The sequence below is a fragment of the Mus pahari genome, unplaced genomic scaffold, assembly GCF_900095145.1.
Source record: "Mus pahari unplaced genomic scaffold, PAHARI_EIJ_v1.1 scaffold_6410_1, whole genome shotgun sequence".
NCBI classification, from domain to species: domain Eukaryota; kingdom Metazoa; phylum Chordata; class Mammalia; order Rodentia; family Muridae; genus Mus; species Mus pahari.
In genome coordinates, this window is record NW_018393667.1 from 31,356 (window position 1) to 48,495 (window position 17,140).

The window sequence follows — 17,140 nt, forward strand, 5'->3', positions numbered from 1 at the left end:
ATTTTGTTAGACTATGGATGATGGTGAACCTAAGGAATAGAGGAAGATGGCTGTGCCATGGAGTCAGTTAGGAAGGCCAAGGNCAAGATGGAATTAGGTAGCTGAGGACACTGCTTTATCATGTTCTTTCAGAGAGGAAAGTCTCCACCCACTTAGTCTAAGTGAGAATGTAGTTCTATGGCCTGAACACTGCTGCTCTTTTGCCCTTGGCAGGAATCACTGTTGGAAGAGATGGCGATGAGCCTGGGTCCTTTGTTGTTGGTCTTCATGCTGGGTCTGGTTGTGATCCCTCCCACTCTGGCTCAGAATGAAAGGTACAGACATTTCCTGACTCAGCACTATGATCCCAAGCCTAAGGGCTGGGATGACAGATACTGCGAAAGAATGATGAAGGAAAGAAAGATAACCTCGAATTGCAACAGTGTCAAAACTTGCAAAAAAGTCAACACCTTTTTCCATGACACCAAGAACAAAATCAAGGCTGTCTGTGAAGCAAATGGAAAACCTCATGGAAATAACTTAAGACTAAGCAATTCTTGCTTCCAGGTCACCACTTGCAAGCACTCAGGAGGGTCTCCCCGGCCTCCATTCCGGTTCCTAGCCTCTGCAGAGTTCAGAAAAATTGTTATTGGCTGTCAGGATGGCTGGCCTGTCCACTTCGATGAGTCTTACATCAATCCAAAGGCAACAGGCCCCTGTAACAGGCCTAGCTCTGTTTCCTTTGATATCTCCTCACACCCATGATCACTGGTTCAGCGTTCACTGTCACGGGCCAGAAAATGAATTATCTGAAATATACTTCTCCTGATTTATAATGCACAGAAATAAAGATATCTCAAAAACCTCTAAGAGTCAGTCTGGAAGATCACTAGTTCCCAGTAAATTTAGCTTTTCCTGTTTTCTTTCCTTGCTGTACCCTAGGGAAAGGGGCGGAACACAGAGAAATATTCTTCTTTACCTGAGAGTCAGTGGGAAGATACATTTCATCTGTCTATGGTGCTGAGGATGATAAATTAATTTACAGACAGGACAGGGAATTTTCAAAAGAGCCAAGTTGTCTATTAAGTAATGGAGCCCTTTGGAAAGGAGTTTAGGATCAAGAGCCAGCACACTAAGGATATCTCCTGCCTTCTTCTCCTGTACTGCTGCTGTCATCCTCAGCAACCTAACACATCGCCTCAATTTTTTTAAGGACCTAAACTCTGGCCAAACCTGACTCATAGTTTCACACAGAAAAAAATTTCAAGTCCAGCCTTCATAAAGCAGAGTTGGAGACTTTTATCAGTGATAATTCTGACATGGGCTGTCAACAGAAAGGTTGTAAACAAGGCATACCCAAATGTGGGTATGGGTTCCCCAACAGAGAGTCATATATAATTGTCCTAATATTGGTCATAGGCACAAAGCCTCTAAAGCCACACCTTAAAAGGTCCTAAGGATATCCCTCCTTTCTTCTTATTCTCTGTCCAAAATATTACTTATTTTATTTGATGTGCATTCTGTTTTACTATGTGTACTTTGTCTGCATGTATGTGTATGCACCACATATGTGTCTGTTGCCCAGAGAGACCAGAAGAGGTGTTGGGTTCCCTGAACTGGAGTTACAGATGGTCATGGTGAATGCTCGGGTTCAAACCTAGGTTCTCTGAAGAACAGCTAGTGTTCCTAAGTGCTGAGCCACCTCACGACCTCTTTTTATCTTTTGATAGGTGGCGTCATAGAGTGGCTCAGGGAGTGTCTTGGATGGAATTATAATTTGCACAGGTAGAATCAAGGACCAACAGGGGTACATAAGGGGTTTAGTACATATTCTTTTGAAAATAAAGCTTCTTCTTCATTCTTGAAAACTGCAGGCTTACTACTGGCAAGGGGTGAAGGCCTTAAGTAGTTGTTCATTATGGTGGAATATTTGCTTGCCAGATTGCCAAGTAAGGGGTTTCTTCTTCTCAGAGCCCCTCAAATTTTCCTTTTTATTCATCGAGTGTCTCTCTCTGGCCTTACGCAAGGATTAGCTCTCATGGGATATTTCCAAGTCATTTATTTCTCATAGCTATTTCATTTAAAAATTTAAATCCTGGCTATTTTATGTCATTCACAAATTAATCTTTTAGTTTATCGAGTGCTATTTGACAACTGTGCAGTTTTAAGGAAGTTATAGAAAGTTTTCTTTCCATTCCTCAACCAGATTTGTTTCAAGTATAAAAGCTCTGTNTAAACCTAGCTTGCTGGGTGCTGTCAGATGCACAGGCTCAGTAGGTAATGCCCTGTTAGCAAAGGTTTATGAACACATGCCTAGGTATTTTATTTAGAAAACAATTGCTAGGTGCAAAACCACCAAAGCCCTGCTCTCCCTGTGCTCAAGGCGTAGCCAGTACCTGAGTGAGCCCAGCCTTCCTGAGTATTCAGATTTAGGAAGGGCTTGAGAAATGGGCTGTGGGTACGTGCTCAGCACAGAAAGAGTCATCTTTACTTCAGAAAACAAGATTTTCAAATGTCCCTCATTAGAAAAGTTCCCTAAGATGCTTGCCACCAAGACCAATGACCCAAGTTTTATCTGGGGACTCACATAGTAGAAGGAAACAACTTACTCCTACACATCAGTCATAAATCAATCATCAATCGATCAATCAATCAAGCAATCACATGAATGGATGGGGCAGCAGTTTGAATTCAGTCCTGGTATTTTTTGTACTGTGTCTGTTTGCTTTGTCATAACACAAAGCTGTTTAGAGTGAAACAACAAATTACAGATAAGGCCTTGTGTCTAAGTAATAAACTATTCGGGAAGTTGAAGTCAAAGCCATCTGTGATTGCTGACTGTGCAAGGGAAAGACAAGAAAATCTCCCAGATTTCATGGAATGGTGGCATGGAAGGAAGAATATGACAGGCAACTGGAGAGGAAACTCCCCCTGGGACACAGACCTCCAAATCTTTGAGAGTGTAATTCACTCTTCAATATAAAGAGAGTCAGTCACCAGCAATACTGAATGCAACACATAGCAGTCATTCGTTATGAAGAAAGTAGAGGAAAACAAGAAAAATAAATGTGGTGAGCAGCTTCCAAGGTGAGCTGCTCTGATGACCACGCCTTCCTCTGATCTGTAAGAGTCAACCACTGCGTGATTCAGCACTGCCTGGTTCTTCTCCTTCTCCTATGCACTGTTAGTAATGCTGTCTTCTGGGAGAAGGAGACCTGCCTCCCTTCACCTCAAGGTGTCCCTGCTTTCAATGCCTTTCCTCACAGGTGCATGCTAAAGGACAAAATGGACAAATGGGAAGCTATTGCCAGCCTTTACTGACCACTTACAGTGTGTGAGGCCCTCTGATAGGACCTACTATTAAATTTTTAAAAATCTACCTCTTACAATATTTCAACAAAAAGGTGCTACTATAGTTCTGTAGCTTATATGGCAGTTCACTAAGAAAAGTTAAGGAATCTCCCCAACTACACACTGTGCCAGTATTCTTCCCATTATTGTGACAAAACATTGGAACTAATCCACTTAAAAAGAGGAGAGGTTTTGTTTTGACCCATTACTTTGGTACCTATGGAGGGGCGTTGAATTAACACAGGAGAGCATTGCAGAACAGCTGCTCATCTCATGGTCTCAGGAAACAAAGGAGAAGAAAGAAGCTGAGGTCATTCTAAGGACTCCCTATGGTCATCCCCTCAGTGATCTCCATGTTTGTCTGAGTCACCCTGCTCCCAGGCAGAGAAGCTGTGGCTATGGCTGGACCATGTGACTGGAGAGGTTGGAAATGGCAGGGAGAAAGTGACCACAGATTACAGAACAGGAAAATGCCATGGCCCACAGGGTTGCTGGTGGTGTTTGGTTGGTTTGTATTTTGCTTTTGATTTTGACAGGGTCTCAGGGGTTCAAACTAGCCTCAGATTCACAGTGTAGGGCAGGCTGGCTTCACACTTCCCATCCTCTTGTCTCTACCTCAAGATACTAGGATTTTGGGATGCTCTGTCTATGCAGTGCTAGGCACTGGGCCCAGGATTCTGTACATGGTAGGCAAGCACTGCCAACTGAACCACACCCCAGCCCCCACATGCCTGTTGTAACTCTGGACCATCATGCCTGATCTAATCTATTGCATGGATCCAAGTCTTATTATGCTTGGAGAATGAGCTCCAGATTGGAAAACACTTCCAGTCCTGCCTCCCAACAGTCACATTCTGCACAACACAGTGGGCATGTTAGGTTGTATCTGCCTCTGGTTAACACTCTTACTCTGAATACTGCCAGGAACTCCTTCTTAACAAGGGTCTGAACTTCATGGATTCCTGTCATTTGTCATTTACACAGTTGGTTCTGTCTGATGTAGGCCCAGGAGCCAATGTCTGCACAAAACACTGGGATTTCCCTTTGTGTTGCTATTCTTTCTGGCCCCTGTACATTCTGCAGGAAGCCTGACTTCTGAGTTTCCTGGTGTTTAAGTTCTGCTGGTAATTAGATAATTTAGCACATATTGAGTGCCCTGGTCTTCCATTGTTAGTTTTGCTATACTTGATAGTAAATCTAACCATGACCTATGGGAGAGTTAAAGTAACTTTAAGATCTATACCAGATCTGAAAGATTCTTGAACAGACAAACACTTGTTTCCTACCAGATCTTTAAAATAGCCTTAGGCAGCAAAATTATCAGTAAAAATTTAAAAGATTTTTGTGAGTTCAAAACCAGTCTTGTCTACAAAGTAAGTTCCAGGACACCCAGAGCTACATAGGGAGACCCTTAGGCTGCACCCAATATCACCTGAAATCAGCAGATTATGTCAACCCCTGAAGTTCTCAAATGTAGCATTCATGTGAAAAGTTCAGATTCTGCCAAGGTCCAGCCTCAGGTTGGTGATGGGTTCTGAGAGGAAGAGTGACTGAGAGCAGCAAAAACCAACCACTTGAAGTCAAATCCTGGGTCTAAGCTGGCCACCTGTGTTCTGCTGGAGAAAGCTGTCCAGCCTGCTTTCTCTCTGTTCTTATTTTTTTCTCTCTCTCAGATATGCTTTCTCTGGAAATCTCTAGGCATCTCTCTATGTTTTCTTTTGATTATACCATGAATCAGCATCCTGTGACCCCAGGACCTTAATTCTTAGGAAACAGGAAGAACATATTTTCTTTTAACATTGCAAAAGAATTCAGAGATCTGCCTGCCTCTGACAAGCAGAGATGGTAAACTAGCTGGGTGGGACCTGAAATTTCAAGTCCTAANATTACCATTTCTACCCCACCTGGGCCTAGACTTGCTGTGTCCCAGGCTGACCTGGAACTCAGGAATGTGCCTGCCTTTGTGTCTTTCTGACAACCTTGTCTATAGTAGAGCTGCCTTTGTTCTTTCACATTCATGAAGTCCCTCCTATAATTCACATTGCATCCTTAATTTTCACATAGTCGAGAAATCATATATTTTCACACTATTTTTTTAAAAAATCTTTTCTAAAGCCTAAAAGGCTGTACTAAATGTCCCAGCCTGTACCATTATGCTAAGACACTAGCCACACCTTTCCTATCTCATGCTATCTCTGATACTTATAGAGTCATTAAGGTTAACAGGGAGGAGAACACTGGTCAAGGGAACATGAAAATATGTACATTATTATACAAACTAGCCTTATGCCATGGCAGCCCACCTCTGCTGGTCCTGTCCCAGGGGCAGGAACCCTGTCATTCTGTCCCCTCTAAGGCTATGCCAGACTCAACAAGATTCCACACCACCCCAGAAAGGCAGATTCCACAACAAATCCATTTGCTGCTCAAGAGGAGTGGCTTCCCTGCAGGCCTGACCGTGGTCAACTGAGAGCAGGAAGAACCACCACTGCCCAGTGGGGAGGAGAGGCCAAGTATCACATCTGGGAGCCCAGAATGGAACAGCAATATGGAAGCTGTGGATCCAGACTGAAAGTCAGAGGTGTGGACCTTAGGATGTAAATCCAGTGATCTATTCTGCATCTGACACTACAGGAATGCTCACTGCCACATCTGGTGATGTCTAGCTCACCCATGTTCTTTAAGGGGTGACACCTTCCTGTCTGAAACTGATTCCTGACTACAGTTATGTCCTCAGGAGTCATGGCAGGACCTCTCATTATTCATCTCTTTTCTGTGTGGAATCCAGTTCTTGGAATCTGTCCTTCCTGGTTTGTGTTGAATGATCTCACAATTGACNTCTAAGGACAGCTATGCAGGGAGAGGGNAAGGGATTGCCTTACTGAGAGATCCCAATTCCCTGGTCTCCTCTGCCAGACACTTTTTTCCCAAAGAGTAACTTCAGGGAAGATGCCCTGAAGGAACGTTCTGGAAAGATGCCCATCTCTTCTCAGATTCATTTGTTTCCAGGCACTGGGTAGATGCCTCAATTGGTATGACCCCTGTCTACACACACACACACACACACACACACACACACACACACACACACACTTCTCTCTGAGAGGATACACATATCCTCTCCCCTTTACTCTCTCCCCACCCCTGTCAGACACAGATACCAGAGATCTAGATTTGTATTCAGAAGATTTAGATTTTTATTGACTAGAAAAGATCTGTTCAGCTAAATTAAAGAAAGTCAGGGACAGGTTTCATGATGACAGGTACTGAGATGCAACACAGAGGAATTGGTTCCTCACTACTATGTTCATGGCAGTAGCAGATGAGCAAAGATAGAAAGTGCTGGCACTGGAGCTAAAATATCCCATCCAAGTAAAGGGGAACCACTGGATAGGTGGGACTCACCCATGAAGTTCTGTTCTCACAGGCCACTCTGTAATACTTCACTGATCCTGTCGTTTGTTATCTGCATTCCATATAATGGCTTGCTGGAGTTGTGAGGTTACAGAAAGTTACAGATACCCAAGATGAACTATCATGACAATTTCTACTTATCCTGTCTCTGCAGGTGGTATTTGGATTGACACACACACCAAGAACATCAGCCAAAGTTGTATGAAAAAAAGTATTCATGTCCTTACACATTCTTGTATCAATGTTAATGGCCCTCATTGCATCATCACAACAGGGATAGGAGCTATTTTAGATATGCTTGATGTGAAACCACTGGGAAGGGGTTGGTCGCTGGCATGAGGCAAGCATTAGGACAAATCCTAGAAGCAGCAGGAGACAAAGTCAGGACTCAAGCATCTTCAGACCCATGATTCCTGTGAGAACAGAAGAAAAATGATTACTCCCACCCTACCTCAGTTTTCCCTATCTATTCCTGAAGGCCCTGTGCTGTCACTGTGGGTGCACAGAGCCACATTTCCTGGATACTGTCCCATCATTTGCCCACCCTGTCCCAGGCCTAGACAGTCAGTGTCTTACCCAGTCTGCATTGTGGCTCCTTTGGAATTGAGCGCTGGTTTTCCTGGAAATCAAGAATAATGGGTGAGCTCCACTTGGGCCCATAGATACAGAGCAGGCTCTGTGGGTGGAGCTGGTGGCTCAGAGTCTTCAACAAGCAGAACCCACAGATTGGTACATTGTCTGCTTGTACAAGCAGCCTACTGTTTCTTCACTTGGCCAAGCCGTTGTGTTTTTGGCTCCATTGTTAGGAATCAAATTTCAAGTCCTCTTGTGTAGGGCAGTTTTAAGTCCATATCTGAACTCTACAAAGAGATCTTTGTATTGCCTGTCAGTTGGCTCTGGATTTTGTGATTGTTTTCAGTAATGGACGGACCATGTTTCCTATTAGCCTGGCTACACACTTAGAAACAAAGCCTTGGAAAGCCAGTATCATAAGAGACATTTACGTTTCTGTGTTTAATCTTTAAAATTATATGATGTTGGGTGTGCAGAGATGGCTCAGTGGTTAAGAGCACTTGATGCTCTCCCAGAGCAGCCAAGCTTGGTTTTAGCACCCATGCTCAGTTGCTTCCCACTGCCTGAAACTCCATTCCAGGGCATCTGATGTCTTCTAATAGCACCTGTTGGCATGTTCATATACATGTACTCAGACACACAGAGACACATAGGTGAAAATAAGTCTTAGGGATCAGTAAGATATCAATGGTTAAGAGAACTTCCACTCTTCCAGATTCCCTCCATTCCAGATAACCCCAGTTTGTCACCCAGAGGCCACAACTGCAGAAAACTCCTGCTCCAGGGGAATCAGACACCTCTTTGGTTTTTGTTAGTACCTGTTCACTCATTACACATGTGAGTGTAGACACATGTGAAAGTTAAAAAATAAGCTTTAAAAATTACAATTAGAAACAAGAGCAAAAAACTGTCCTCACAGCATAGTGCATGCTATTTTTCTGATTGGTTCCTGTAATAGATTCCTTTGCTCATTTCCATCTACCCACATTTGCTCCAGAGCTAGAACTAATAGTCTAGTTTTACAAGGCCTACCATCAGGAGAACACCTCTTTATCTAAGGTACCCAAGTAACTGTCAGCCGATAAGAAAAGTAAACTTAACAATTTTTGGTTGTGATTTTCTTTGTGATGGGGTTTGAACTTGGGGCCTTGTGCACTCTAGAGAAACAAACAGCCACTGAGCTACATCCCCAGAGTCACATAGATAAGAGTTTTGGCTTCAATAGATAAAATGTCTTCTAAGTATTTTTGTTATCAAAACCTCTTTTGCATTCCAATCCACTGACACATATCCAGACTCGCTCATACTTCTGTTGTGAAGTACAGCCAGTTATATCCTAGTAGTTAGTATTTAGGTTTTTTTTGAAGGTTGATGAATGTGGTAAGGTATTATCTCAAGAAATACTTCCTCACTTGACCTATAAACCACAATGAGTATTTTGCTGTCCCAACTGATAGATGTATTTCTGTGCAAATTCCATTGGTGAAAAACTATCTCCAAAACTTGGAATATCTTCAACCCTGGGATCCTCTTGCAACGACGGCCCCTGACCTACTGACTGACAGATGCCCAGTACCAGTGTAGTATTTGACAAATCTCTGCCCAGTGCTCAGGCTGTCTATGGAAATGACTGCACAGCATTTATAAAGTTGTCAGAGTAACCTTTTTTTTAGGGACTGATCTTTTATGGGTGCTAAGAAGTGTTGGGTCAGGGTGTTACTCTGGAGCCTGGGTTTGGTTTAAAAGTGCTTAGAAACCCAGATTGGATTCAATTTTTCTGTCCTTCTGCCTCGGGCTCGAAGTTGCACTTCCAGACCCAGCTTATGAGCCAGGTTGTAAGCAGCCTGTGCTGCTGAGTGGATGCTCAGCTTTAGGAAGTGAGATTCATCAGGAAGAAGCTAGAATGCTGTGGCCTTGCCCTTGAAGGATGTTGTGGGACACAGTGCCCTTTCCTGTCCTCCTTTCTTCTGCCATGACTTTGAGCAGCTTTGCTCTAGCACATATCTCCCATCATGGGTTTTTCTGTACCCCAACAGACCCCCAAACATGAAAGCCAAGTAGTGATATCTTTGACTTTAGAATCAAATGAATCTCTCTTTTAGGCCATTTATTTGTCTCAGGTATTTATCAAATATTGGAAAGCTGATTTGTAGCATGATACAAGTTAATTTATCTCTGATTTATTTACAAACACTCAAATTTACAAACACTCAAAGTATATTTGATATAGGGGCTCTAACGTCTTTTTCATGGTAGGGAGACTCCTGTGTAGTTCTTTGAGAGGATATTTAGCAAAAGTCAATCTTGAAACCGGTCTGGTTTCTGCAAATATACAGTAACTGCAGAGAGACCTCCCATGCAGACAGGGTGGCCGTACAGTATAGGGCATATAGGCCATACCACAGACCGAAGAACTGGTAAGACTGAGTAAGCTCAGACTTGGGAACTCAGAGATTTGAGATTGGCAAGACTGTAGCCACTCCCTACCTATTTCTGTACCTGCTCTGGAACATGCAACCACGACATCTGACTGAGAGGATCACAGTCAGTCACATAAGGAAACTCCTTGAGTTGTTCCCCATGGAAATAGAGCATCCCTAACATCTCAAACTGAGCCAATATGAAACACCTACTTCTAGACCCCACTTCACTTTATGTTCCTTTATGCATATAGTCAAAAACACTGCAACTCCTTTGCACACTCAGGATTCTGCAGAGTGACTTATGTATGTAACTTCAGGTGGACACTGGAGCTTTACCTCCCCTGCCACTTCATACTTGCTGTGCATGATTGGAATCATGATGTTGCCTATGGTCTGGTTCAGCATGTCTTCATTCCTGGAGCCATGATTGGCACCACTAAATGTGTTCTTGGTGTACTCATTGAGGGGTGCCTGTCACACCCCATGTACTGCTGGCATATAGAATGGATGACACTCTGGCCTCAGCCTGGAAGTCACCCCTTTGGTTGGGATTTTAATTGGAATTACATTGACTCTTAGGTCAGTGTGAAAAATGCAATTCCGTGTACCTAGGGATTGAACCTTCCATTCAGTTCTTCCAGAGCCAGTATTGTTGGGTTCCAGAGGGTCTGCAGTGCCTTTCTCAGTAGACAACTTTGTGAGGTAACTTTATGAGGAGCATCATGAGGCCTTTAGAGAATATTCCTAGAAACACTGAGGGCATTATTTTAGCCCTCAGAGGCACAGCTGTGGGCATCACAGGGACCTGGGAAGGGGGTAATGATAGTGAGAGACAGAACTCTGATGACTCTTCATGAAAGAACACCTTTTATTTACCCACTGCTGTTGATACATGGTCTATCTAGTTACTAGACAATCACTGCAAGCAGAGCTTGAGCAAACAGTATCTTTGTCTCCTTCTCTGAGATTTCTTTTTCCACTTCCTTGCCTTTGTAGACTTGTGCCCTGGAGGACAACCTCCCAGGATTTAGATCTTGTACCTGCAGTGTTCCCTCAGTCAGGGGACCACATCTAGGTTGCTGTTTGAGAAAGGAATCAAATGTCAGAGGAAAGGAGCCACAAAGGGTGCAAGGCAAAAGGAACCCACCCATAGACTCACCCACCCACCCATCTGAAATCCCCCAGAGGAAGAAAGAATGGAAGGCTTGCAAATGTCACCTGTCAACTACAACAGACAGAAATGTTAAAAGTATGTATATATGTATGTACACATATACATGAATATTTATATATGTGGGGGTGTGGTGGATATATGGGTGTTTTGCCTGCATCTGTGCACCACATGTGCAGTGCCCATAGAGGCCAGAAGAGGGTGATGGATCCTTCTGGAACCGCAGTCCCTGACTTGCTAACTGCCATGTGGATGCAGGGGACTCAAACCTGGGTCCTTTGGAGGAGCAGCCAATGCTTTTAGAAGCTGAACCATCTCTTCAGCCTGGACAGAAAGTTTCTTACCAATTCCCCTACCTGTGAGACACAGATCTGCCACCAGATCAGGTGACATGACCTTGAACTTTCAGTAACTGCAGTGGGCTCAGTGTTTCTCCAGAGGAGACCCCACAGCTCTTTTCTGATTTGTTTCATTAAAAACCAAAAACCAAAAACCAAAACCCAAACTTATTTGCATCCCACAGTAAGACCATTAGAGCCCAGGTGGTCTGGGCTTGGAACTCAGAACACAAAATGTGATAGAACAGGAAATAAAAGAAGTCAAACAAAGGAAGATCTCGAAGCCCATCTGTGCACTCCAGTGGGAAGGAGCTTGCTTGCCCCTGACACTCCCCTCCAACTCCTGCTTTCTGCAGAGGAGAAAGCCTGAAGTCTACCGGTCTAGCTCCCAGCTCCCATTTGTTGGAGAACAAAGACTGCCTTCAGGGCTCAGCAGGGACAGACCAGCTGGAGCCTCCCTCATCTAAGGTTTCCATCCAGCAGAGGGTGCTCTCTCAAGTCATCCTCCAGGATTGACTAGAAGCTGCAGGAAGAGGGCAACTCAGCCCCTCTTCAGCATCTAAGACTCTGGACTTCAGCTGTGGTCAGTAGCTCAGCTCTTTCCAGCTCTCTGGTACTTTAAAGGCAAGACTTTCTTGTCTTCCTCGTTTCTCTCTTAGTGGCTGCTGGGATGGCCAGTTTGTTTGCCGTCTCTGTGGTTTGTCTTCTCAATTCTAGTAAAATAAGCATTCTTCTGCGTATATTTAAAAATTCCTTTATTAGGGAGACCACCAGCCTGTGAAAGGAACCATGATTGCACAATAACAAGCGTCCTTTTCAATCTGTTGTTTGAGATGCAGAGAACATGGGTGTTGCACCATGGGACAACCTAAGACCACTCTGACAATTTGTTGATTGGGGGAGCTGATTAAGGAGAAGCAAGCAGTCTTAGGTCTCACACCAATGTATTAGGAAGGATTTATGGAGATAATGGCAAATGTTCAAAAAGCTAAAGTCTTTAAGAAACAGTCTCTCTCTCTCTCTCTCTCTCTGACAGTCTTTCACAACAGGTTGAGTCTGGCCTCCAGTTTTTCAACTATCAATCTGTAAAATGGGGATGTGTAGACTAATCCTCAACACTAGTGTTCTCTAGCTATACATCTGTTGATTGCATGAGTCCATGTCCATGTGTGGGTAAGTTGGTTTCTACATGTTCTTTAAAGGGGACACACACATACACACACATATACACACACACATACACACAGGAGTTATTGGCTTATAGGGTACAACAGTCTGGGTATTTCGACAAATGACTGTCTTGCAGTGGAGAGGCAGAGAACCCGAGAAATAGTCCAGATGAAATCTTAACCCAACAGATGTTGTCCCAAGGCTTTTTGCCAGGTCAAGGCCTAGGAAAGGAGGGCCAAGGCATGCCTACACCCATAAGCGTTTCACATAAGAGTGATCGCACTGGACTGGGATACCAAAGTTTTTCTTGAGGGCCATTGCTCCCCCTGCGCTCCAGGCAGACAAAATGGGATTATACTCAGGTCAAAGGGGGATGGAAGAATTTTCATAGAAACAATACCCTGACGGCTGAATGCCGAAATTCCCAACATACCAAAGGGTGGTGTAACCCCCTTCAAGGTATCATTTACTGAAGCAGGTAAAAAGATTTCCCTGAAAGATTGGTCCCAAGGGTTTGAATGTTATAGCCCCTAATGATACTTATTTTTCCTGCTCTTCGAGTTTAACTACCTTTATAGTTACTCCCACCTTTTTAAAGCAGAGAATATTGTGTTTTGACTAAATTGCTTCCCCGTTTGACAGGGTACCCACCTGATGATTTTCTAAGATTCTGGGAGAGAGGGTCCACACTTCCATCGAGGCACAGGAGAGAGCCTATCACAGCTGTCACCCTCGCGTTATCCTTGGATTAGGAGCTGCTGGGGCAGGAACAGGGATTGTCTGCTTAGTGACCTCCAATCAACAATATACCCAACTTAGTAAAGCTATAGATAGAGATCTTCAGGAGATGCAGACTGGGTTAAAGAACCTTAAAGATTCTGTTACCTCACTTTCTGAGGTAGTGTTACACAATAGAAGAGGGTTAGATTTGCTTTTCCTCCAGCAAGGAGGACTGTGTGCTGCTTTAAAAGAGGAATGCTGTTATTATACAGATAAGACAGGGTTAGTAGAAGATAGTCTGAAAAAGGTAAAAGACAGTTTAGAAAACAGAAAAAGAGAACAAGAAGAAAGTGAATCCTGGTGTCAGAATTGGTTTTCCACTTCTCCATGGCTCTCTACCTTGTTGCCCAGTTTTGATATGTTTGTTCCCAGACATAAAAGAGCTGTTCAGCTTATCCCCCTTTTGGTTGGATTAGGGATATCTGGGGCACTTGCTACTGGCTCTGCTAGAGTTGGGGTGACTCTAGATACTTACAATAAGCTGTCCCAACAGTTGATTGAAGATGTTAATAAGGTTTATCAGTCAGTAAAAGATCGTCAAGATCAAGTGGATTCCCTGGCAGAAGTGGTCTTACAAAATAGCAAGGCCTTGATTTACTAACTGCAGACAAGGGAGGTATCTGCTTAGTTTTACAGGGAAAATGCTGTTTCTATACACACAAGTCTAGGATCATCAGAGACAGAATCAGAAAACTCCAAGAAGACCTAGAAAAAAGATGTCAAGAACTCTTCGCCAATCCCATGTGGAGTGTCTGGAATGGAGTGCTGCCCTACCTCCTTCCCCTCCTTGGACCCCTGATAGGATTTCTTTTACTTATCCCCTTTGGACCCTGGGCATTTAAAAAGTTAACAGAGTTTGTCAAATCACTGGTCGATGCTACCTTTAGGAAACCAGTATCAGTCCATTATCATCGTCTGGAGGTCAGAGGTATTGATCAAGAGGTATATGCTGAGCCCCTAGATGCTCCTTCTGCAGGCTTAGATTTCACAACCTTAGATCCAGAAAACAATCCTGGATGCTTTGGTATGCTATGGAAACATTAATGATGGGAATAGCATGATGCCACATACCAGGGGCATAACCATGACAGGCTGTAGAGCATCTCAATGACAGGATTATCATGAGTCCATGACCCAGGGGCCCACTCCTATTTGAGAGTGCTGGGTATGGAGACAGCTCATGTAGCCTAAGACAGAGACAATACCCTTAAACCCAACCATATCGGGTGCTGGTTGCAGATGCACATCATGTAGCCTAAGAGAGATGCTCCATCTATTATATAAAAGAGGGGGAGATGTTGGAGAAGGACACTGAGCCATAAGCCAAAGTTCCCCTCCCTTCTTGAGAAACTTCTGACCTTTTACAATGACAGTGGACAGAACACCAAGATCAGATAATAGTAACTGCAAACTTTCCAGGAGAAACCACAGTATGTACCCTGAGATAAGAGTAGATCCCGTGTTCCTGGGCGGGTATACAGAACCACCCCCTGCCCCCGGGTTGCAAGTTTCTCCTTCTTTACTGCCTCCTTCTCACAGCTTACATTTTGTAACCTTTCTTGCAATAAATGGACTTTCACAAATTGCAGAGTCTCCTCCTTATCCTGCTCATTTTCTCAGGCATGGTCCCACTTGGACCCCCGAGTAACTGGATCCCGCGGGTCAGGATAGCAGTCATTGGTTTGGTTATTCCTTCTGTTGCTGCTCTATCTTTGTTCCTATATATATTGTAGGTGGATGCATTTTGGGTTAAAGGTTTTGTGGGTGGATCGCTGTCCTTATCCCTCCATTGGGAGTCCTGCCTGGCTATAGGAAATGGCCACTTCAGGATCCATATTCATTACTGCTAGGAGCCTTGCCCCCATAGACACTCTGGGGCCTTCCTCCAATTCCAGGTCTCTGGCATGTCCTAGAGATTGCCCACACCCCAGCCTGCTAAATTCCCTTCTCTCTCCCCTACTTTCCCTACATCTGCCCCCTCCCTTCCCCATTTCCTCTTTCCCACCCACTTCCCTCCTAGCATCCACTTCCAATATCCATTTTATTTTCCCTTTCAAGAAAGATTCAAGCATCCTCCTTTAGGCCTTACTTGTTACTTAGCATCTTTTGGTCTATGGATTGTAACGTGGGTTCCTGTACTTTATGACTAATATCTACTTATTACTTACTCATGATGATACTTTTCTTTTTTTCCTTTTGTTTTTAATCCTTAAAAGATTATCCTGAGAAAGGATTAGGATTTCACAGCAACACCGAGTGCAGTTCCTGGCAGATTAATAAAGACATTCTTTGAGTTTAAACCAGTGTTCTAATCTTCTCTTGTCTACCTAGTCTAGCCCACAACAACTGAACAAAACATCGTTTGTTACTGGGTGTCTGTTATATACTAGAACTCCATGGTCTATGAGTGTGTATGCACTTATTAGTGGGAAAACCATGAATTAAGCATGGATATTCCGTTATTATCCCTTTCATATTTGGAAACTCCAGCACCATGTCTTCTGGTGCAATATCATGCTTCCCTCCAGGATGATAAAGAAGGAAACTTCTGAAACTGGAAGCCAGTCTGAAATAAGTATTTTCCTTTATAAGAATTGACTTGGTCACGGTGTCTCATCACAACAGTAAAACCCTAAGACAGAGATTGCCCATAACTGTTGACATTGATGGATTAGGTCTTTGTTTTCATTTTTAGCAACTAGTGCTATCTGCATGCCAAATTTTACAGACTGAAGGGAACTTTCTTCATGGAGTCAGTTATGCTAAGATCTTGAGGAATCCTAAGGCCTGGGGCTGTGTTAAACTATCAGCAAACAAACTTGTGAGGTGACTTTATGAGGAGCATCATGAGGCCTTTAGAGAATATTCCTAGAAACACTGAGGGCATCATTTTAGCACTCAGGAGCACTGCTGTGGGAATCACAGGGACCTGGGAAGGGGGTAATGACAGTGAGAGACAGAACTCTGATGACTCTTCATGAAAGAACACCTTTTATTTACCCACTGCTGTTGATACACAGNCTAGCTAGTTACTAGACAATCACTGCAAGCAGAGCTTGAGTAAACAGTATCTTTGTCTCCTTCTCTGAGATTTCCTTCTGCACTTCCCTGCCTTTGTGGCCTTGTTGTGTCCTGGAGGACAACCTCCCAGGCTTTAGATCTTATACCTGCAGTGTTCCCTCAGTCAGGAGACCACATCTGGGTCAATGGTTGAGAAAGGAATTGCAGACCCTCTGGACCCCAACAATTCTGGCTCTGGGAGAAATGAATGGAAGATTCATTGCTTAGGTACATGGAATTACATATTTCACACTGACCTACACAGTCAATGTAATTCCAATTAAAACCCACCTAAAGGGACTGACTTCCAGGCTAGGAACAGAATATTACACCATCCATTCTATATGCAACCAGTACATGGGGTGTGACAGGTACCTCTCAATGAGTACCCCATGAGTACACCATATTTAGTGGTGCCAATTATGGATCCAAGAATGAAGACAACCTGTACCAGACCATAGGCAACAAAGTAGTTCCAATCTTGCACAGCAACTATGGAGTGGTAGGGGAGGTAAAGCTCCACAGTGTCCACATGAAGTTACCATATTCATGGGTCTCTCTGCAGAATCCTAAGCATGCAAACAAGTTGCAGTGTTTTCTTCTATATGCATAAAGAAACAAAGTGGAGTGGGGTTTAGGGGTAGGTGTTTCCTATTGGCTCAGTTTGAGATGTTAAGGTTGCTCTATTTCCATGGGGAAGAACTCCAGGTGTTTTCTTATGTGATTGACTGTTTGTGGTCCTCTAAGTCAGATGTCATGGTTGCATGTTCCAGAGCATGTATAGAAATAGGTAGGGAGTGGCTCGACGTCTGCCAATCTCAAGTCTCTCTCTCTCTCTCTCTCTCTCTCTCTCTCTCTCTCTCTCTCTCTCTCTCTCTCTC

At 43.7% G+C, this 17,140-nt stretch overlaps 2 protein-coding genes and 2 pseudogenes across 2 annotated transcripts in view; 2 read left to right on the forward strand and 2 right to left on the reverse strand.

Moving 5' to 3' along the window:
* The window catches only part of LOC110315660, a 43,147-nt pseudogene that overhangs the window by 16,655 nt on the left and 9,352 nt on the right, over window positions 1-17,140 (reverse strand).
* LOC110315657 (angiogenin-2-like) lies at window positions 199-744 on the forward strand. The gene has a single exon (XM_021189661.1). The coding sequence runs from the start codon at window positions 232-234 to the stop codon at window positions 742-744; it is 513 nt and encodes a 170-aa protein (XP_021045320.1). The 5' UTR covers window positions 199-231.
* LOC110315659 lies at window positions 6,685-7,152 on the reverse strand (annotated as a pseudogene).
* Window positions 16,792-17,140, forward strand: part of LOC110315658 (ribonuclease 2B-like) — a 4,443-nt gene continuing 4,094 nt past the window's right edge. The window contains exon 1 of the mRNA XM_021189662.1: window positions 16,792-16,812. Within this exon, the coding sequence (XP_021045321.1) occupies window positions 16,792-16,812 (21 nt within the window). The remainder of the gene's footprint in view (window positions 16,813-17,140) is intronic.